This window comes from Sorex fumeus, unplaced genomic scaffold, assembly GCF_029834395.1.
Source record: "Sorex fumeus unplaced genomic scaffold, SorFum_2.1 ptg000054l, whole genome shotgun sequence".
In the NCBI taxonomy this organism is placed as follows: Eukaryota; Metazoa; Chordata; class Mammalia; order Eulipotyphla; family Soricidae; genus Sorex; species Sorex fumeus.
The window spans coordinates 27,138,860-27,162,197 of NW_026606111.1; the positions used below are offsets into that span (position 1 = coordinate 27,138,860).

General features: G+C 38.8%; 1 protein-coding gene across 3 annotated transcripts in view; it reads right to left on the reverse strand.

Moving 5' to 3' along the window:
• Positions 1–23,338, reverse strand: part of SESN1 (sestrin 1) — a 102,218-nt gene that overhangs the window by 17,335 nt on the left and 61,545 nt on the right. The window contains exon 1 of one of the 3 annotated variants that reach the window (XM_056125436.1): positions 5,096–5,326. The exons of the other annotated variants lie outside the window; for them this stretch is intronic. Within the exon in view, the coding sequence (XP_055981411.1) occupies positions 5,096–5,197 (102 nt within the window). The 5' untranslated portion in view covers positions 5,198–5,326. Of the gene's footprint in view, positions 1–5,095; positions 5,327–23,338 lie in introns of those variants that run through there. 3 annotated transcript variants of the gene reach the window in all.

Sequence of the window (23,338 nt, forward strand, 5' to 3'; positions counted from 1 at the left end):
TCGAGTTGCTCGAGCGGGACCAGTAAGGACTCCATTATGAGACGTGTTGTTACTGTGTTTGGCATATTGAATTTGATAGCTTGGTAGCTTGCCAGACTCTCTAAGAGGGGCAGAGGAATCGAACCTGGGTCAGCCAGGTCAGCTGCATGCAAGGCAAACGCCCTATCCGTATTTCAAAAAAAATTTGGAGATCAATGATTTTCTATAATGGTAATTCTACATTTATAGTGAAGGTAGTTATGTTCTAACAATCAGGTACTTGATTCACTGTTCTATTCATGTATGTATCTTAATCTTAGTATCTTATAATAAATTTAATGAAAAAAGCACATCCCTATTATTCATCATCCTAGCACAAAAGCAATCATTTATATAAAAATGATGACTGTTAGCATTTCTCAATGTTGAATTTCTGGTCTAATTACATCATTTCAAACTAAATACACTGAATAGGGCTTTAAGGCTAAAATTAGTATTTACCCCTTCTCATTTTTTGCTTTTACTATCTTATAGAAATAAAATACACCTTTGAAAAAGACCCAATTCAAGAGTTTATCATTCACTAAGCCATTCCTGCTACTTTGATATATAAAAAGGTGACATTTCAAATATGGAAGCAATGAATTAATCCACAAATGATCTTGGCACAACTAAATAGCTACTGAGAAAGAGAAGCTGAAGCTCTAAATTGCATTTTACTTCACAATCAGTTAAATGTTAAAAAAAAAACCCAAAACAAACAAAAACTCCAACAAAACCAAAGCATTATTTATATGGAGTAGGCTCACAAATACCATAAAACCCAGAAATTATTAAGATGAGATTACTGAATTTGACTGCCCCCACTTTACCCCCCTCCCCTGCCAAAAATGGCTGTCCTGTGGTAAAAATAAACACATACAAGGTCAAAAGTAAACAAAACTGACAAATATATTTGCAACTCATATAACAAAGATTAAATTTCTGTGATACATAAAAACTCCAAAAATCAATTAAAAAAAAACTCCCACCAATTGGACATAAAAATTAAAAAAAACATGGATAGTTCAAGGAAAAGTAAATATAAATTGTTAAAAGAAATGATTAATCTACATAACAGGACAATTATAAATTAAATACCCTGAGATTCCATTTTTGCCTAAAAGACTGCCAAAGAACAAAGAGTCTGATAATAAGCTGTTTTGGAGAGGGACTGGAGAAATACTGCTTATGCATTTGTGATGAAAGTGTTCTGAAGTGTGTGTGGGGGGAAAGAATGTGCTTTTCAATCCCAATAGTTTAGCTCAGTGATTATCAACCATTGGCCTATGGCCCAGTGCTAGTCCTAGGACCACTGCTGATTGGCAGAAATTTCCTGCTAGTCTAGTAGAAAGTTATTGTCACTTCAAACGTGGTAAGCCTGGATAATTTTTCACTTAATAATACACCTTTGAACTAATACACAAAATACTATTATAAAATGTTTATTTCAGCCTTAGTGATCCATGAAATCCTTCTATTTTCATGGGCCTGCAGATCTTCAAAGGCTGCAAACCACTGGTCTAGTTCAGTTAGTACTGAGTAGGGGATATGGTAGTTAAATTTAGGCAGTCTCGTTCTAGTCTGGGTGTCCTTAAATATAATTCTCTTCAGCCACTCAAAGATTTTCAAAGCTCAACGATCCTCCTGATATTATTTCTATTGCACAGTAGTATTCCTAATTTGTTTTTCATCCTTGATGCTTTGTTTTGCTTTGGTTTTTGTTCAGGGATCATACCTAGCAGTGCTGAGGGGCTACTCCAGGCTTTGTGCTGAAGAGTCACTACCTGTGGTTTTCTGGAGACCAGGGGGTACTTGGGGATTAAATCCAGGTCTCCTGTATGTTCAGTCCACAGAGCTAGCTCCTTGGCCCTTGATTAATAAAGAATTAAAAGTTTCATATTTTCTGGAAAACTCCTTTTTCTAGTCACATTTTCAATTTTCTAGCAAATGTTAGTCCAAAATGGCTCAGCAGATCTTCAAGGCAATGGTCATTAGCCAAATTAGTAAGTAAGTAAGGCCCTCCCATTGATCATCGATTTGCTCGAGTGGGCCCAGTAACGTCTCCATTGGAGACTTTGTTGTTACTGTGTTTGGCATAGCCAAATTAGCCAGGTGCATTTCATAACTTGCTAAAGGGTATTTCAATTTTTCCTTAATATGTAGCTGCAAGAAGTTGAATACAGACACTGAACAAAATTTTGGCTAATTTGCTTTCTAGAAGCAGAAGAGCCAGTAGCAAATGACCTTTTTGAAAATGATGTAACTACTTATCACAGCTCAAATATCACAGGCGCTCAGTGAAGGTGTGGCTGGAAAAAATAATGTGGGAACTAACAGTCCTCTCAGCAATCCTAATCAGCATCTTTGAAAGAGATAGCAACAGTGTCCATCACTGCACTGCTACAATCTCTGACATAATATATTTCCCCATGAGGGAAAACTAACAGGCCAATTTTCACATTATGAAAATTCTCAGTGAATGTTGACAGTAACCACAGAATGACTATGTATGTGTCACTGTATGAATCAGTGTTTGTGTACTGAAAATACTGTTCTAATCAGATTTTTCAGCTTTCTTAAAAATATAGTTAAGGGCCCAGAGAGATAGCACAGCCAGATAAGGTGCTTGCCTTGCACATATCAGACCCAAGTTCAATTCCCAGCATCCCATATGGTCACCTGAACCTGCCAAGAGTGATCTCTGAGCAAAGAGCCAGGAGTAAGCCCTGAGCACAGTTGGGTGTGTCCCCTCCTATATATATATATATATATATATATATATATATATATAATATATATTTATATATATATATCCTTAAACAAGAGAATAAATCATTTACCACATAAGTAAAATAAAACCATTTGTCTGCTTATAATGTCTACTCATTGGCCAAACTAGCTGACAAATAAAAACAATGAAATAATTTGAATTGGTATTTTACTATTTAGCATGTGGTTCATTTTTTTAAAACTTTATAGATATTTTAATACTGACACCTGCAACACTGGTATGACATTTGTTCTATTTTTTAAATCATAAAAGCAAAATTTATTTTTTAAAGCACACTTCAAAAAACAAAGACATGATGAAAAAAAAGTTAAAGTTCCCACCTCACACTTCTTTCACTGCCTATAAAGGGTGCTAAACTCCTGACATGAACTTTTTAAAACAAAATAGGAATGAGATCTAGAAATGTTACAAAGAAATTTTCCCACTCTAGCAAAATATTAGTGCTGCTTTTAATACCATGGGAATTAAGAATAATGAAAGTTTAGGAGCTGAAGATATAGCTCAGTGATAAAACACAGGTTTTGCATGTATGAGGCCTGGGGTTGATCCCCAGTAACAACAAAATTACATATACATATATATAAAATAAATATATATGGTTCAAATAACCTTTTCCCCCCATAGAAGTAAGTGGTCTTCTATGAACTATATTCTAGAAAAACAAAAAATTCACTGACATCAAAATACTGGATTTGCAATACTGATTTAGCCATACGCGTGCCATATACTTTAGTCACATCTTCATTTCTGCAAGTGTTTTATTGAAAAGCATTTACTGTAGCTTGCTATTTGAAATGGTGTCATTATTTCTGTTATAAACGTTTTCCTATAAAGCATGATTTCCTAACTTATCTTCCCACATGTTGACTGTGTTATAAATGAAACACAACATACAAAGCTTTTGGTCTCTGGAACAAAATCCCATCCCATTGACATCAATGTGCAGACTAAATCCTATCTCCTTCATTCTCCAACCTACATAGTAGTTATATTTAGAGATTCTAGATTTGAACAAAAACCAAGATTCTACACACAAATATCATCAAAAATACTCGAACTACAGTTCAAGATGAATCAGTGTTCCTCTTACTCAACATGCCAAAAGATTATGACCTGCAAACTGCACATGCTATGTAACCACTTTCACATCATTTTTGCTCTTTGGTCAAGACTCCAAAGCAACAGTTAAGAGATTTTTTTTTTGGTAGCAGTTTTATCTGTAAACAAGATGCATGCTGTTTATCCAGAAATATTAAAAACTGTTTAAAAAGTATTTGTTGCTCTAAAGGCTTCATGCAGAAGTGTCTGCACTTAAATATGAATATATAGACCCATAATGTAAACCCCATTTACAAAAACGATTAACATGAAAACAATCCTAGTGGGCAATGCTGCAGAGAAATGACTTCCCACTTAGATTTCTTGCACTGAAGCATCAGAGCAGCCTAATCCCTATTCCAATTTTAATGACTCATTTTTCTATTCCCCCCCGCCCTCCCGCCCCACACCTTGCCACCCTTTAAAGTAAAGCTTTGAAATATTCAAATTCAGTTATGGGTTATATTGGTGACTTTTCAGACGACGACCCATTTGTTGTAACCTCTTAGGAAAAATACAAAAGATTACAATTAACCAGCTCTTTTCCGGCGGCCCATCTTGCACACACACAAAAGGGCTGGTTTCATCAACAGGGCTTAAGCGCTGTGCATAACGTCATAGAGCTGCGAGAACCTACTTCTTCTGGGCTGCAGCATCTTTCAACTGACTCCCGGGTATTTTCCTCCTTTCTTCTCTCATGTGGGAGGGAGAGGGCGTGCGGGTCACTGAATAATCGGTTTTGACAAGCTGTTGCAGGGGTACTGGAGGGTCGCGGGGGTGGGGGTGGGGTGGGGGGGCCCCACAGACTGTCCTAACCTCTGCCCGGAGCTTTGTTTGGGTTCTGACTTGTAGGGACTTGTAGATCATTTACGCTTCGGAGACATCCACTTAAATGACCAGGGCAACTGTCTCTTTAGCACTCAGCATTTTTTTTTTTTTGCCTGGGGAGGCTTCACGGTGGAAAGCGTCTCCCCGACCTACCCCAAGCCGCCCCTTTCACCTGGGGCGTCGGGGGTCCAGGCGGAGCTGGGCGGTTGCTCCAGGGGCGCGTTCTCCGAAGCTGTTAGGGTGCCCCGGCCGGGAAGGTGTCGCGTCGCCGCTGGCCGTGCATCCATTCCCCCCACCCCCCCACTCCGCGCCCGTCCGCCCACCCGGCCGCCCGGCCCCTCTCTCTCTCTCGGGTACCTCGTCCTGTCCGCGGTCCCCGCCGCACTGCTTGCAGCCCAGCAGCTCCGAGACAGCCAGCGAGGCCGTGTACGCCTCGTTCGCCGCAGTGGCCAGGCGCATGTCGGCGTGGGGACGGCTGCGGGACGCGCAGGGGGAGCCGCGACGGCTCGGAGAGGACGAGTCGAGCGCTGGACTGCCGGCCCGGCTCGGCTCGCGGGCTGCAGCGCCTCGGTCTGTGCGGGCGGCGGGGGCGGCGCGAACAAACAAGCCCTGCGAGCCCCGCCCCCGCCGTCATTCAGTCTTCCCGGCGGCCGCGCGCTCCAATGCGAGCCGGCGGCGCAGCGGCGCCCCGCCCCCTCGACGCGGAGGGGCGGTCGGTCCGCTGCTTTACCAGCGAAAAACAACCTCCAGGGCCCGAAGTCCCGGGAGGAGCTAATTCTCTGCTCCCGAAGGGGGTTCGCTGGGCCCGGGAGCTGAGCGTGCACTGCAGCAGGAAAAGTGCCTTGCTAGCCCTCCGGCCTTGGTGTAAAGCATCGGTGCTGTGACTCCCGCATCAGATGCCAAGACTCTGCCCTTCCTCGACCCGTTCGGGTCCATTTACCTGGGGCCAAACAACAACCAACCTAGGCTGAGCCTGACACTAGCTGGAGGAATCAATTTTATTTTAGTTTACCAAAGAGAAAAGTGCCTTCTTTACTAGTCATGCCCAAACCAAGATGAGTCGGCTGCAGAAGGCAAGAAACGTTGGAGACCGTGGCCTATATTAATGCCCCCTACCAAAACCTGAAAAACAATTTTTTTTTTGGCTTGCTCTATAGAAGCTATAAATAGCACTCTCCCACACAGATAATAAGCCTTGCTAGCACATCTCTGAATTGTCTTTTTCCTCCCAAACATGTAGGCCTTTCAGTTTTAATATTCCCTCATAAGAACCCTAGTACTTATGAGGGAATGATTTCTTTCGCTGAAATCTGAAGTTGAGAACATACAACACTGAGGTTGTCAAGGAGAACAAATAATGGACAAGGCTGGCTCCAGAATGCAAATCTCTCAAGTCTTGCTTGTCTCAACATTATTTGACTTCTTTGCTTCAAAAAAAAAAAAAGGTTTTTTCTTCCTTTTTTGCAAGTCAGACCTTGTTTTTTCAAAACTTAGGTGCTCAGGGACTAGTCTGACAGCAGGAAACAAGTTATCAAGATTCATAAATAGTAAAAAAGTTTCAGAGAAGTGCGGTTACAATGTCCCAGAGAAAACTAACTTTTAGCTCTTCAACTATTGAGCTTTTTAAACCAGTGGGTTTAAAATGGTCACTGTTTAGCCTCTACAGATAATAAGGCTTATATATTTTCATGGACTGCTTTTTATAGATCGCTAAATCACCCCAATTTTTTTTTTACTAGTCAATAAAAGCAATTTCAGGTAAATGGAAACAGAGAAGGAGGAGCTGCAGAGGCTTTCAAGCTCTTTTCCTCTGAGCATAGCCATGAAAAAACAAGTAACATCAAATGCACAGAGAGCCACAAACAGGCAAGAATCTTCAGCAATATTATGTGTCCTTCAAGATGAACTGATTAAGATGAATAACAGAAACATAAGAGGGTGTGAAGCATAAAAACTAGTTTGATTATGAGGGACATATGTCAAATTATGACTGGTTCTAGAGGAGTTGCACCGTGTTTTTATTTTCAGGAAGGAATAAAATTGTGGGATTAGTTGTTCAACCGCATACCTTGTTTGTGACAATTATGTTATGTCATTTACAAAATGGAGAATGTTGACATTTCTTTTTAATGAGAGGCAGGGTAAAAGCACTTGTTTGGCTAGCCCCAAAATTGTTTAAAATAAATGTAAATTAAAATATGCATATTGTAGTGTTTGATACATATTTGTTAAGGAAGCTAATCTGAAACTCTTTAGGAAATTCCAGTTGCAATTTCCCTCCCCCCCAAAAAATTTAACTATTATTCTGATGTTCCTTATGTTAAAAAAATGAATTTTAACTTATATTCCAATTCAGTGATGTATTGACACTCTGCAAACCATTAAGTCAAGCTTATTTTATGGTGTCAAGTTCTTAAATATTGACTGGTTAATATTACTAATTAGCCTTGCTAGTACATCTCTGAATTGTCTTTTTCCTCCCAAACATGTAGGCCTTTCAGGTTTAATATTCCTTCATAAGAACCCTAGTGCTTGTGAGAGAATGATTTAATTACTAATTACTAGTTCTTAAATCTGTGCTTTTCTATGACAACATTGTGAATGAGCCCAGAGTGGAAGAACCCACCTCCTGGAGGGTGCTGGAAGCCACAAAGGGAGGCAGCCACAGCCTGGGGTGCAACTTGGGGGTGTTTCCTGTTGGTTTGCTCAAAGAAGGTCCACTGCCAGGCAGAACTGAGTTATTTTTATTTTTTTCTAAATAGGGCTTGGTAGGTCAAATAAGTTTGGGAGCCTCTGGTTTTGAAGAAGGTTGCCTCCAAATAAATATATAGTAGCCAAACATTCCAACCAATGCATGGACCTGCAAATGTTCTTGTTAACATCCCTGTTAACATCTCACTTCTGGAAATCTTGTGTTCCAAATCCTCCCATCAAAAGCTTATATTTCTCACTTCATGGGGGGCCAGATGTGGTAAAGGTGCAGGTCATGTGACCTTCACACAAAACACTAATTGGAAGTAACCGTGCCTTTGCTATCTGTCCCAGGTTTGCTTTTGAAGCTGGCAGCTATTTTCACAACACAGCCTATTTCAATGTTTCATTTTTTTTCCAGGAAGATTACCAACATCTAAGAATGAATAGTACTTCTCAAATATTTCCTTTCTTCTAAAAATATTTCAGTAAACTTGGTTGTAGTAAAGGGAAGTTTTTGTACCTGTCATGAGTAGTCATGGTTTTAACTCTGATTTTCTTTACCCTCTTCTTTGGTTTTGTTTGTTGTTGGTTTCTGATAACTGGCAGGGGTGGGAGGGTCTCACACATATTTGGTTGTGGGGTGCTGGAGATGGCACCCTCTGTTGTGCTGCCAAGGATCACAAATGGCAATGCCACCTGAATTGAACCCATGGCCTGCAACCTCTACCATGAAGCCATGCCCTGGCACTTTAATCTAATTTTTCTCAAGAAGAAGTTGATACATCATGCAAATACAGAGTGGCATCAGATAACTTGACCTGAATAGAGAAAGCACGAGCGAATCCAGAATTGGAGGGATAGTTTCAAGGAATTCTTTTTGAAGGACGTATTAATTGTACTTTTTAAGTACTGTTAAGAGGTGTTGGCAAGAAAATTGGAAAGGGTTTGGAAGAGCAGAGAGAATTCTAAACAAGAGAAGCAATAGATACAAAAGCCCAGCGATAAAAGGCAGTGTAGAGTGTTAGAAAAAATACATCGGAAGGGGCAAAACTGGTGGCATGGGGTGAATTAAAAAGGGAATTTTGCAAAGCAAAATTCTGCAGTGGTGGTCTGAATGAATAACAGGGAACAAAGGATAGAGATGTAGGTGAAGTTTGTCTCTCCGACATGACAAAGGAAATCATTGCCTTATACTCAGCTTTGAAATTTAGGAAATCCCAAATTCTCTGCTCTCCTGAACAAATGGCTTCCCTGAACTAAGCGGGTCTTTATAATCAATTCACTTAAAAAAAAAAAAAGATTGGTTTGTGGGTTTTTTTTTCTTTTGGCCAACACCCAGCTGTGCTCTGATCTTACTTCTAGCGCCCTGATCAGGAATCAGTCCTGACAGTGCCTGGGAGACCACACATGGTATAGAGGATAGAATCAGGGTCATCCACATGCAAAGCAAGCTCCTAACCCCTGTAGTATTTCTCTGGTTCCAGAATAGACTTATTTATTTTGGTTTGGGGGCTAAGTTCAAGAAAAGCAGTTTATCTGCTGTACTATCTCTCTGAGCCCCCCAAAAGACTTATTTTATCAGAAAAAAATTATCCAGGCCAATAGGCATAATCTAATTCAATGAACCATACATTAAACCTTGAATTTTCTCACTAGCCAAAGGAATCCTGAGAATTGCATCGTCTTCCAAGGACTACTGGATATGGTTCAAAACCAAACAGAGCACTGACTTCTGTCCCTAAATCTTTTAGGAGTGAGGAGTGGGATTTGTGTGGTTTAAGCACTCTTTAACACATGTCCTCTTATCACTTATGACATTTTATTTAGAAAAAATGTTGGTTATACTATTACTTCTGCTTTACTAATTTTGTCAAGATTTTTTTCTCTCTAGCTGATGTCTTCCTGTTTTTATATATATAGCTTCTCTGGTAAGCATTTTTCCCCTTTCAACATCATGTTTTGGGCACATTGTGATCCATTTAGTACTGAACTTTATATACTGTTCTCTCATTTGTACTCTACCATTTTTCACTTCTTCAATTTAAGTCCTAGAATTACATTTTTAAAAAAGCAAAAATGTAGATTTGTCTCTGTACTCTTTTCATCCTTTTGGAAATCCAGTGTTTTAAATCTTGACATAGGATTTTAGAAACCCAAGATAGTCGCCATATTTTTAAATAAGTAGTACTCAAAATTGTGTCCTTGATTTTATTATTATTAATTTTTTGTTTTGAGGAGTTGCTTCCAGCAGTGTTCAGGGCTTAATCCTGGCTCTGCACTGATTGGCTAGGGAAGGAACCACATTGGGTTCCAGGGATTGAACCCAGGTCTGCCACATGCAAGGCAACAAGTGCCCTATCGGCTTACTATTGCTTCAGGACCTATCCTTGATTTTAAAGTAGAAAAGTACTTTCTACCAAAGAGTAAATATGTTAAATTTTTGGCCAAGTTCTCTCAGACTTATGATAAAACCAGAAACTTACCAATTCCTACACAACAGATACTAGGCACTTTACATGTATAAGACAATGATACAACTAGTTCTGTTTTATAAGATTATAGAAAAGAAATTTGAAGTATGGGCACTTTGTTTAAAGTTATAATAGCAGTAGAGAATGCAGCCTAGGATTAGAACATAGGTCTATTGCAGAATAAGTCAACAGAAGCTGGGCTACCTCTTTAAATATTTCACCTATTTTTGTCATATATGTATTGACTTGTTTATTTATTGCCATGCTGGGGACTGAACACTGGGCTTCCACACGCAAGGCAAGCACTCTATTATTGAGCCTCCTACTCGCCTGCTGATGATTTTAAGTTTTTTGATTAGTTTAGGTTCTGAACTCTGGGGTTTAGAAAAGAAGACAGGAAAACAAAAACTAATCTCTATGACTTATACTCAGGATAAGATGTGGCATAAAAACAATCATGGAGGGCCGGAGGGATAGAACAGCAGATAAGGCCTTGCATACTGCTTACCCAAATTTGATTCCCAGCACCCCAAGCTCCACCCAGAGTGATTCCTCAAGTGCAGAGTCAGACGGGAGTAAGCACTGAGCAACCCTGGGTATGATTCTCCACTCCCCAAAAGCAAAACTATCATGGATTGAGAAATGTTTATTTTTTAAAAATTTTCTACCCTGACTCCTCTATTTATCCCTTCCTATGACTTTATTTATTTATGCATGATCTCATGAACCCAAAACTTCACTACATCACTTACCAAAGCCTCTCCAACCTCCTAACTGTTCCTCACATCACCCTGATTCCTCTTACAGTAACTGGCCATGTTTCTTATGTTAATTCACATGATTTAATGATATGAGGCACTGATGTGTCATACAAATCGGTTCAGTCTGTTTCAACAGACTTCATGAAAGCAGTATGTTTAGGGGTTCTATTGTTGTTGTATTTTCACAGAAGGAAACGACAGAAGACATTCTCAGTAAGTTTTTGTTGAAGTAATTAACTCTGCAGAGAAAGTCCCACATAAAATAAAAGAAGGAAAAATCAAGTTCAAGTTTTTGGTTTTGGGTTTTTTCGGTTTCTATTTATTTATTTATTTATTTATTGCTTTTTTGGGGGTCATGTCCGGCAATGATCAGGGGCTACTCCTGGCTGTGTGCTCAGGAATTACTCAGTGGGGACCATATGGGATGCTGGGGATTGAACTAAGATCAGTCACGTACAAAGCAAATGCCCTACCTGCTGTACTATTGCTCTGGCCCCAAATCAAGTTAAAGTTTAAAAGTGAATTTCAGGTTCAATATGTTTATAAAAGAGTTAGATTAGAAAATATTTTTGGAGTTTAGAAGGCTCTACTCTATTAGCAGGTTTTATTTGGGAATCAGCTTGTCCCTGCATTCAGCTCTACTAAGCAACTTCTGTTTTTCTTGATTTCAACCCATATTATATCCTTGAAAGCTCACAGATCCTTGCAAACTGTCTTGGTTGTGCTGTGCCCATTCTCCTGCACTATGAGGTGATGGCTGTGTAGAGTCAGGAAATGGTGTATATATGTGGCTCCTTGCTAAGTCAGACAGGTATTTACAAGTCAGAAACTGCCTAAGTACATACCACTGTTTGATAAGATTTATGAAACATTTTGTAATCATGTTTGCTTTTCAACATCCTCAGGCCAATCTCAAGTAAAACGACAGGAAAGAAAAGTGGTTGTTGAGATAGCAAAATTAACTGGGAGGACTAATTTAGAAATAGCACAACTTTTAGGGGAGAACAATTACTTTTTAGCATTATTGAGTTATAGAAGAAGGAATGAGGTTAATCAGGATTAGGATGAGGATTTAGGGGGAAACAGGGTAGTGGAAAATTGATAGTGGGGATGCCCATGGATTTTAAGGGGCTACTGAAGATTTTAAAGAGATAAAATGGAAATGATATATATTGATAAAGGTAACTGAAGATAATAAAATGACAGACAAGTGGAATACATATATGTTACTGTATAATTTTTAACATTAATTTTAGAGGGCGAATTTCATCTGTCCCTAACATCAAATGAAAATATATTTTAAGTTCTCAATATTTTGTTTGTGGACATACGGCAAGACTTGTTTTAAATATGCAATCTGTCCAAGGATATATTAGTCTAGTATATCTAAAATATTGCCTCAAAGCAGTTTAAATCAAACTTAGTTTCTTCAATTTATCTGGAAAGCATAGACTTGATGGAACTCAACTATCAAGTATTTATTGCTTTATAAAACTGAAATTGCCTATGTTACTGCTTGGGCTAAATACACACTAAGAGCTCCGTAGCTTAATTATGTCTGAATTTTGAATGTTTTATCCAGGCTAAAGATAATTTTGACTCAAACAAATGTAATGCTGGTGATGATTCCCTAAAATCTTTTAATCATACACTTTCGTTTCTGAATAGCTATTCTGACCTCTCTCTAGCCATATGCTCTGGCCAGGAAAAATAACAGAGTACTACCAAGAAGAGAACAGAGTTCTATAATACCTGCTTTTCTTAAACAGTGTAAAGAACCCCCACTCCTTTCCATTGTGATAATCTTTAGTTGTCGATCCTTTAATCCTTTAAATAACCTTCTTTCTTTGTCTCCTACTGAGATCTTTTGTTTTCCAACAGGGTATTAAGTTGTAGGTTCTGAATCTGGGCACAAAGTACAAGGCCACATTTAGGGATTGGTTGCGTGTTATTATACATCTTCAAAATAAAATGCCTTTCACTGAACTTTCCCATCTGTTCTGTCCTCTAAATCCAACTACATCTCTAGAGCCCATTTCCCCCTTTGCCCAAAGGGTAAAGAAATATTTATTTTTGTTTATTACTACTATCTACCCATGTAGCTAAAAATACTAAAACAGGAGAATGCTACTTAAGAAAAAATTTTAACCTGATCTTAAGTTTGAACAGAATTCAAAGATGATTTCATTTGTCCTAGTAGAAAGTCTAATTTTCCTTATTTTTGCCAAAAAATATGGCAAATATAATCCTATGACAATTATACTCAGACACTAAAAATTCTTTCTTCATTTATTATATTTATTTTCACTTATTTTCTATATTTATTATAACTAATTTAATAAATATCTATTGCATATGCTTATGTGAATGCCAATGCTATTATTTTACCAATTAACAGAAATATTTGTATTGTGTAACCACTGAGCATTCAATCCTTTTTTAGAAACATCACTGAATTCTAATTACATGCATTTTATTTCTTAAATCCTATGACTAAACAGACACATCTTGTTTGAGGTTGGATATCTCCTCTTTACACTTATCTTCTCACAGACATTATATAGTCTGGGACTCTGTTGAGGTGCATTACATGGGAAGTTATTTAGTTTGTTACCAAGTTCTGTAAAAGCAAAACATAAACAAAAAAACCCCGGCTGGAAATCCCTTTAAAACTCTGCTAGTTTTAGTTCCTTCAAATTGAAAATGAAGGACACTTGAATTTCATGCTCTCTTAAACCTAATTTCAGTTCTTAAGTTCTGTTAACAGGAATTCCTGATTTTATGAAGTTATATACTTTTAGCTAACTAGAAACTGTTCCCCTACTGTTTCAGGCTTCTTTATTCAGTATTAGTGATTTTCAAATTACGAATTACATTTCTTCTTTTGCCTTCCCTTCCTTTCTTCCTTTTTTATCTTGTTTTGGGGGGACAGCCAGCAGTGCTAAGGATTTACTCCTGGCTCTGTGCTCAGGGATCACTCCTAGGGTTCACAGAGTGGGCTAAGGCCACCAAATGGGATACTGGGAACCAAACCCAGGCTGCCCATGTAAAAAGCAAGAGCACGACAGCCACTGTACTATATTTCCAGCCCCTCAAGTGAGGCCCATTTCTTAAAAGTACTTTAGAGATATGAAATAATAGATTTGAGTTCTGCCTCATCTCCAAGGTAACCTATAAATGTATTTCAACATTAAACACACTGGAAGCCTCCAAAGTAATTTGCTGCCACTAATAATTCAGTTAGTTGACTAAATAAAACTTTTCCCACTATCTCTATGAGCACATGTCTGAACATTTTTGTATATGTCTGTTATTAGGAAGGGCAGAGTTAGTATCCTTTCAGTCTTCTAAAAAATTCCTGATTGTCTGCATCTGCTCAAGTGAAATTACAGTAGGGAGGAACCACTATGACATGTGGTTCCTCCCTGTGTGCCAGTGTGAATCCTAAAAATACTGTACATACAGGAACATAGAGAAATAATACTGCAATGATCAAATGATTATCTATTATCCCTACTTTCAATTTGTTTAAAACATAAAATAACCTCATCATTTTGACTAATTGATCTGACAACTAATTTAACTTTAGCTACTAGTTATCTGATAATTGAGTTATTAGTTATTTACTTGAACTTGAAGAAATTATGTGAGGTGCTGGGGAGACAGAACAGCAGGTAGGATGCTTGTCTTGCATGCAGCTGATCTGGGTTCAACCCCCCAATACCACATATGGTCTCCCAAGCCCTGCCAGGGGTGATCCCGGAGCACTGCCAGGTACAACCCAAAAATAGGAAGGGAGGAAAGGAAGAAGGGAGGAAGGAAGGGAGGAAGAGAGGGAGAAAGAAACTAAAAATAGGACGTCATCTGACAATAAAATACAAGTTGTAGATAGAATATGTATAGAATGATAGATACAGAGATAGAATTCTGATAATACTATTGGATTAAGGACTATAATGGCAGAAAATTAGTATATTTGAATAGTATTTGTTTATTAATATATCACATCTCCAGATCCACACACTAGTACTTAGAATAGGTTTGGGCGAGTGGTGGTGAGGGGGTGAGGAATCCATGCTAGTTTATGCTCCTTCACCAAAGACTGGAATCGGGCCTTAAGGTTCACAAAATGCTCCAAGCATTTCGACTCATTGTTTTAGTGCTGAGGAAATCTAGTCAAAGTCTCATTCTCAGAGCCAGGGAAAGATAGCACAATGGGCTGGAGAAGCCTGGGTTCAATCCCTGGCCCCACAAAGTCCCCAAGCACCACATGGTTTCCCAGGCACCTCGGGGTGAACTCTGAGCCCAATTGCCAGGAGTGGCCCTGATGATCTACAGAATTACAAACTGAATTCACCCTGTAAGATTAGCTTTTTAGCCTCTTCTGGATTTTATCTCTGAGATTATCAATCCTTCCAGTCCTTCTCTATAAAACATAAAGCCAATCTTACCCTTCCGTGATACACATGCCAGTTGTTATTATTACTATTAAATATCATCATTATTATTTTGATGCTGGGAATTGAAACCAGATCCTCATATATGTAAAGTTTGCGCTCTACCAACTGTGCTACATCCCTCAACCCTCAACCAGATTTTTAAAAGTTAAACCATCGTACTTTAACTTGTGCATCATAAACGTACAGCTAAAACCTTAAAACATTTTAATGCTGCACACTAAATTTATGAATGTGGGGGCTTTAAAAATATCTAAGCTTCAAAAGTTCTCAGAAGGAAGTATGTGGATCAGAAGACAGAGCAAAACAGAATCAAAAGCAGCAGGATGCAGTTCAAATAGGTCAAGCTCAACTTTTAACTTTCCCTAAGAACAAAGAAACAAGCTTAGCAACAGCTTTCAGCCAATCAGAAAGCAGACAAACAGGTAAGCAGTGAACTGCTCCAGATACCAGCAAGCTCCAATTGTCAGTGTTGTTTTTTCCCCTCTAAATTATATAGTGTCAAATTAGAACATACTGTTCTGCATTAAAAGTAGCATGAGGATTATTACAAAATATATCAGATTTAATAATCTTTTCACCCTGTGACAGACACTGTAAAAACTAAGATTATCTTTAGAGTATTAGTATATTGATAACACATTAAGAAATTTTGTGGGAAATGTTCTTTATTGCTTGTAAGTAGGGGACAAGGGTAGGAATATCGATCATAAAAGATTATTCTCTTTTTAAATTCCCTAATAATAATCAATTTCTAAAGTTCATGTCAGGAGGGGGTTATTTACCATTAAATGGTTGTTCCAAATGCAAAAATGTCAATTATAAGTAAAAACAGCAACGTACAAATACAACATTCAAAACCAGCATGTGAACTGAATAAACTGCCCAGTGCCATACTCTGCAACTTTACGACTTTATTTCTACCACTCAATGCATATCCTTCCTGACAGAGTAGAAAGATTTCTGGGAATTAAGATGGGAGTTTCAAAGACTACAGATTTCATTGCTGTAATGTTTAGTGTAAACCTCAGCATTTGCTCAAACTTGACAGTTACTTGGCAAGAGAGATTACAACACTGAAACCATAGTTAATAGTTTTCTTCACTGTGCTTTTGGCTTGCCAAATGTGCAAAGTATTCTGGAGCCATTTCTGTGAAAATCTTCAAGAATCCCTTTTATTTATTTATTTTTTATTTTAATTTTTTTGGTTTTCCCCCTTCACATACTGCATCAACCATTTGGTGCTTTACCTACCCCCCACCCCCTGCCAAAATCATTTTGAGTAGATCAGCTTGACTTGTCATATCATCAATTAATCTCATGTACGCACCATGCACTATACACTTATGAAGTTTGATATTAATACAGTAAAAATGCATAAATGGTGCTGGAGAGATAGTACAGTGGGTAGGATGCCTACCTTGCACTCCACTGATGCAGGTTCAATTCCTAGCACTGCATAAAGTACCCTAAACACCAGCAGGAGTGATCCCTAAAGGGCAGGACTAATTGTGAGTACCACTGGCCGTGGCACCCTTGCCCACAAAAAAAAAAACAAAGAACTAACTTCCTTCCTTCCTTCCTTCCTTCCTTCCTTCCTTCCTTCCTTCCTTTCTGTTCTGCACTCAGGTGTGACTCCTGCCAGTGCTTCAGAGACCATATATAGTACCAGGTATTAGCAAGGGAGTTGGTGGGATGCAAGACACGCACCTTAACCCTTATACTGTGTCTTAGCCTCTATATTTTACAAATAGAAGAAGGTAGGGATTATTTTTATTTTATTTTTTGGCTTTTTGTGTCACACCAGCGATGCTCAGGCTGATTATTATATCAGCCAGTAATTCCTGGCTCTGCACTCAGGAATTACTTCATATGGGATGGTAGGGATTGAACCCAGGTAGGCTATGTGCAAGGCAAACGTCTTTATCCCTTTTTAATCTCTACCTGCTGGAGCGATAGCACAGTGGTAGGGCGTTTGCCTTGCATGCAGCCAACATGGCCGACCCGAGTTTGATTCCTCCACCCCTCTCGGAGAGCCCAGCAAGCTACCGAGAGTATCTCGCCCGCATGGCAGAGCCTGGCAAACTACCCGTGATGTATTCGATATGCCAAACACAGTAACAACAAAGTTCCCAATGGAGACGTTACTGGGCCCACTCAAGCAAATCGATGACCAACGGCAGGACAGTGACAGTGACAGTGACCTGTTTTTTCCTCACAATCTCTTTTGTATAATGATCTACTCACCTCACCTCTGGGTCACTTGAATAATGAGGATAACAGCCCTCCCCAGGAAAGTCAGACTGGCTCCTCACTGAGGCTACTACCAAAATAAAAGTGTTCCATAACATCTTTTAATTTCATCTTTTTTAATTAATTGCTACTGTCTTCTTTATACATGTTAATTTTAATCAATTTTCTTTATTCTGTTTACTTACCAGTCATTTTCCTTCTGAACCTTAATACATTTCTTCCCGAGGCTTAGAAATACTTTCCTTCCATACTATCACTAAAGATACACAATTGTGAATTCTTTCAAACCCATTAAAATCTTTTTCTGCACAAAGTTTTGTGAATTTTTTCACAAGGAATATTTTTACCACTTAAGAGTTTACTGTACTAATGCTATCTCAATCTTCAAAATATTCATTATGTTCTGGATACAGTTTTCATTATTATATGGGGATGTGAATCAGTTTTGTTCAAAGTTTCAGTGCACCAAATAATCTATGTGTCTCTCTTGGATTATGTTGAGAGTACATTTTTTTTAAGATGCAAAGATTTGGAGACTGCACATATATAAATCTTGCCTTGAACTTTAACTACCCAAACCATACATACACAGTTACCTAAAAATATATTTCATCACATTATTGACACATAGAACAATAGGAGAAAACAAACAATGAAGAAATAATTGAGAAAAAGTATCTTTCAGCACCAACAAAAATAATAAATAAAAGTAAAAGTAAAGGCCCCTCCCGTTGATCGTCGATTTGCTCGAGCGGGCCCAGTAACGTCTCCATTGGAGACTTTGTTGTTACTGTGTCTGGCATATCGAATACTCTCGGTAGCTTGCCGGGCTCTCCGAGAGGGGCGGAGGAATCGAACTCGGGTCGGCCATGTTGGCCGCTTGTAAGGCGAACGCCCTACCCGCTGTGCTATCGCTCCAGCCCCCAGCTACCGAGAGTATTCGATATGCCAGACACAGTAACAACAAAGTCTCCAATGGAGACGTTACTGGGCCCGCTCGAGCAAATCGACGATCAACGGGAGGGCCTTTACTTTACAAAAATAATAAATATGTGAGAAAATGAACATAAAGCCACAAAGATCATTATTAGAGTCATTTGAATAAATATAACATATTGTTAACTTTTTTTACACTGAATGTAGTATTATTACTCAAGTAATGAAAGCTCAGAGAGTGATTAACTTGATATAAAAAATCCAATGTTTTCTCTCTCTCTCTCTCTCTCCCTCTCTCTCTCTCTCTCTCTCTCTCTCACACACACACACACACACACACACCCCTTGAAATGTCGTCTTCCACATTTGGAAATCAGCCACTTTTGTCAAAATACCTGATTCTTAAAATGTATTGATATTAAACCTAAATTGGTCTTTATTTTCAGAATGTCAAAGAGAATCTAAAATATACTTTTCTTAAAAAAGACACAAAATAGCTATAGCATTTACATACCAAAATGTAAGACCTGTATTTCAAACAAAAAATCTATGGGCTGACTCTTTCAGAGACTATTTAATTTGGGAGGAGTGGGAGGACACACCCAGTGGTGTTTGGGGCTTATTCCTTGTTGTGTGGTCAGGGATCAGACAGAATGATATGCAGTGCTGGGGATCAAACCTGGGTCAGCAGTGTGCAAGACCAGTGCCTCATCCACTATACTATATCTCTGGTCCAGAGAATTTACTTTTACTTTTACTTTGCAAAAAATGTAAGTTTTCAAATCTAATTTCTAAATCCACAATGAGTCAGAAGGGTCTAGGGACTACTGTTTACACTGATAGCATTTAACACAAAGGAAGAGTCAGGAAAGAGATCAAAAGCAGAAATAAAGCTGAAGGGGCAGTGGCAGAAGCCCATTCATCACATTTTAAAGCCCCACTCCCTGATGTAGCAGGGGAATAAATAACCTCCATAATAAGGGAAGGGAAGGGAAGGGGAGGGGAGGGGAGGGGAGGGGAGGGGAGGGGAAAGAAAGGAAAGGAAGGAAAGAAAGGAAAGAAAAAGGAAAGAAAGGGAGGGAAGTAGGGAGAGAAGGAGAGGGAAAGAGAGACACACACAGAGAGAGAGCCTCTGGAGAAAAAATTCCAATGATTATGAGTTTATAATAAAACATACCAGAAAAGAAAGACACTGTTAGTAGGGGTCAGGAGAAAATCACTGGATCTTGGCCTGTGAGACATCAGCTGTTGGTTTGAATTGTATTGTGCACACATGACCTAAAAAGACTACTATAAGAAGTAGATTTTCAAATTCATGGATGAATTGGTAAAGTATTAGAAAGCATTAATATGAGGTACAGAACATCACTTCAATTGTTATTTTAATTTTAAAAGGAAACCAAAAGTGTGGGTGAAAAACAGAAGACAAAAACCCCAAAGATGTCATACAGATCTGCAAATGACTCAAATATGCCTTTTAATAATAATTAAGATTTTATTATTATTTTTTTTTTTTTGCTTTTTGGATCACACCTGACAATGCATATGGGTTACTCCTAGCTTTGCACTCAGCATTTACTCCTGGTGGTGCTTGGGGGACCATATGAGATGCTGGAAATCAAAACCAGGTCAGCCTTGTGCAAGGCAAATGCCCTACCCACTGTACTATCACTCCAGCCCCAATAATTAAGATTTTAAAAGGCAATAGGTAAATGGAATGCTCAGCATAGCTGAAAAGCAATTCATTAGAAAACTAGACATCAAATTTGGAGAAATAATCCAAATCGTAGCACAAAGAACAAAGAGATGAAAAATATGAAAAAAGAAAGAAATTGGAGGATGAAGTAAAATGTCTGTGTTTATCTTGAGAATTCCATGAGAAAGGCAATATTTTAAGAGCTAATATGAGACATTTCCAGAACTGATTAAAGACACCAAAGCTAATTATTTTTCAGGAAGCACCATTAAGTCCATGTGGAATAACTGAAAGGAAATTCATATTTTGACACATAATAATAAACCTTCAATTCCAAGAAGGGAAGCTCTTAAAGGTTATCCAGAAGAATAGCCAGATTACCTACAAAGGAAAGTGGAAGTGGCAGCTGAGTTTCTAACAAGGGAAATCAGAAGACATGAGAACAGTATCTTCAAGTAATAAAAGATAATGGCCATTCTTGAATGTATAAGACATAAAATCATCTTTCAAGAAAGTACAAAACATTTTAAGAGATAAGAAGTATGAGATTATCACTGCAGAAACTTACATTCAGAGAAAAGCAAAATTATCTTGGAAGTGTGGGACATGTAGTCAACCAAGAAAAGTTTTTTTCCGTTTTTTCAGTGAAGATTTTCAGTTCATAGAACAAATGTGCATAGCCTATCTCTTGGCTTTAGATGTAAGTCTCAGGTTTGAAGCTTTAACTTTTAGGTTTAACTTTTTTGGGGAGTACACCCAGCAGTCCAGCAGTGCTCAGTGATCACCCCTAGTGGTGCTCAAAGGGAAGTTATGTGGTATGGAGGATCAACCTGGGTCTGGTTGTATGTAAGACTTATGTTGTATGTAAGCCTTAACCCTCTGTACTATCTTTCCAGTCCAACGTTTTACCTTTTTTTTTTTTCTGTTTGGTTTTTGGGCCACACCTGGAGGTGCTCAAGGCTTACTCCTAGCTCTGTGCTGAGGGAATCACTCCTGTTGGTGCTTGGGGGAACATATATGGTGCCAGAGATTGAACCTAGGTCAGCCATAGGCATGGTAATAGCCTTAATCACTGCCCTACCTCTCCAGCCCCCAGTGTTTAACTTAATGACCCAACTGTCTCTCACAGTGGTTGTAGCATTTTCACATCATTGCTAGCTGTGTGGGAGTTTCAAGAATTCCCCATTTTTACCAGAATGTAACATGGCTAATATTTTTAATTTAGGTCAGTTGAGTGGGTGCAGTGTGCTGTGTTTCTTGGGGTGATTTTGTCCCCTGGGGAAAACTTGCCTTTGTCTGGACAAATCTTTGGTTTTCATTGTTGTTTTCACAACTTCTGGTTGAGGGGCTGCTCTTACCATGTAGCACTGCCACCAGGGATGCTGCCAGAATGTTCCACTATGGACAGACAGTCCCTAAAACAACAAAGAGTCATCAGGCCCTAATGTCAAGTGTCATGGCTGAAAAGCCCGTGGGTGCCAGTATATTATTATGGTTTTATTTGATTATTGGATAAGTATTGATTATTGATTACAAACATCTTCATTCTTGGTCACATATCTTTTTTCTTTGCATAGTATCATTTCATAGCATTGTCCTTTAAAAAAATTATTGATTGATGGGGGAGAGGGCGGTTCTCAATCATCAGTGCTTAAAAGGTCCAGGAGTAGCAGTAGTGATTCTTGGTCAGACTGGGGTGGTGGTTCAGTGCAAGGTCCCAAGAATGTGGTGATGCTCTGGCCCTGCAGTGCTGGGGATACCCAGGCTACCATGGCCATTCTGGCGACCTCTAGGGCCACATCCAGTGGTACCTGGGGTATCATATGGTGCCAGAAATGGAACCAGTGTCTGGTGTAGGCCAGGTGTGTGCCCTAATCGCTGTGGTACCTCCAGCCCCTTGTTGTGTCCCGTTTTTTTTGGGGGGGTTCATTTTTTTTTCAGATTCAAACTTTCTGAAAATACTCTCAATATGAGTTATTTTGTCTGATCTACGTTTTGTGAATATGTTCTTCCAGATCATTTCTTTTCTAATAAGGGCCTGGCCAAATAATTAATAATAATTTTCTAATGTACTTTTAAATATCCTAAAATTCAAAGTTTTAAATTTGGATGTTATTCAATTGATCAGCTTTTAAAATGTTTTGTTAGTGTATTCTAAGAAACTTTTTCTAATCTAACCTAAGTTCACAATGCTTTATTTATTTATTTTGGTTCTCAGGGGACCATAGGCAGTGCTGGGAATTGAACCAGAATCTATGGTCACTACAGCCACAGGCAAGGCAAGTTCCTTCACTCCTGCACCATCTCTCTAGCCTGGAACCACAAATTACTTTTTCTTGTTTTCTTTGAAATTTCTTAGAAATTTTATGGCTTTAGTAAAGTCACACTCACAATAGTCATGTTTTCAGTTACAAGATCATGTTGCCTTGATTACATATGAAAACCAAATGGTTATAAGTATTTTTTTCAGGGAATGAGATTTGGTTAGGCAGTATTCACTTTTCTATATACATATTAGAACCTGAGTTTATTCTTGCTATAATTAAAAATGATGGGGGGCAGGAATAGCCTTTGGTGCAATGGGGGCGGGGGAGGGTACTTTATCTTTGCTTGCTGAAATAAGACATACAGATGTTGAGATCAGAGAGATAGTATAGGGGTTAAGGTGCTTACTGTGCATGCAGCTATCCCCAGCACTGACAGGAGAGATCTCTGAGCACAGAGCCAGGAATAATGCCTGAGCACCACCTGGCACAGCCTAAAAACAAAACTACAATTACAAAAAGGTAGATTTCTAGGGGACCTCTGACTGATTAATTTTCTGAAAAGGGAGCAGTAAGCCAAGTAAGTTTGGGAACCTCTGTCCTAAACCATGTCTGTTTATACATTAAAAAAAAAATACATAGTATAGTGGGCTGAGTGCTTGTCTTGCCCATAGCAAGACTGGGTTTGATACCAAGTACCCCATATGGTGCCCCAGTATTGCCAGGAGTGATCCTTGAACATAGAGGCAGTAGTAAGTCCTGAGTACTTCTAGTGTGACAAAAAAAAAAAATCCAGGAAATCTGCAACTGGAAACTTGGGGGATGGGCCAAAGAATGTTATTGGAATACTGGAATTGCACAGAAATGCATGCTATTGATGAGAGGTTTCTTTGAATCTTTGGATTTAATATCTGAATTGTAGAGAAATAGTCACTGTCACTGTCATTGTCCCCTGTTGTTAATCGATTTGCTCGAGCGGGCCCAGTAATGTCTCCATTGTGACACTTGTTACTGTGTTTGGCATATCGAATACATCACGGGTAGCTTGCCAGGCTTTGCCGTGCAGGT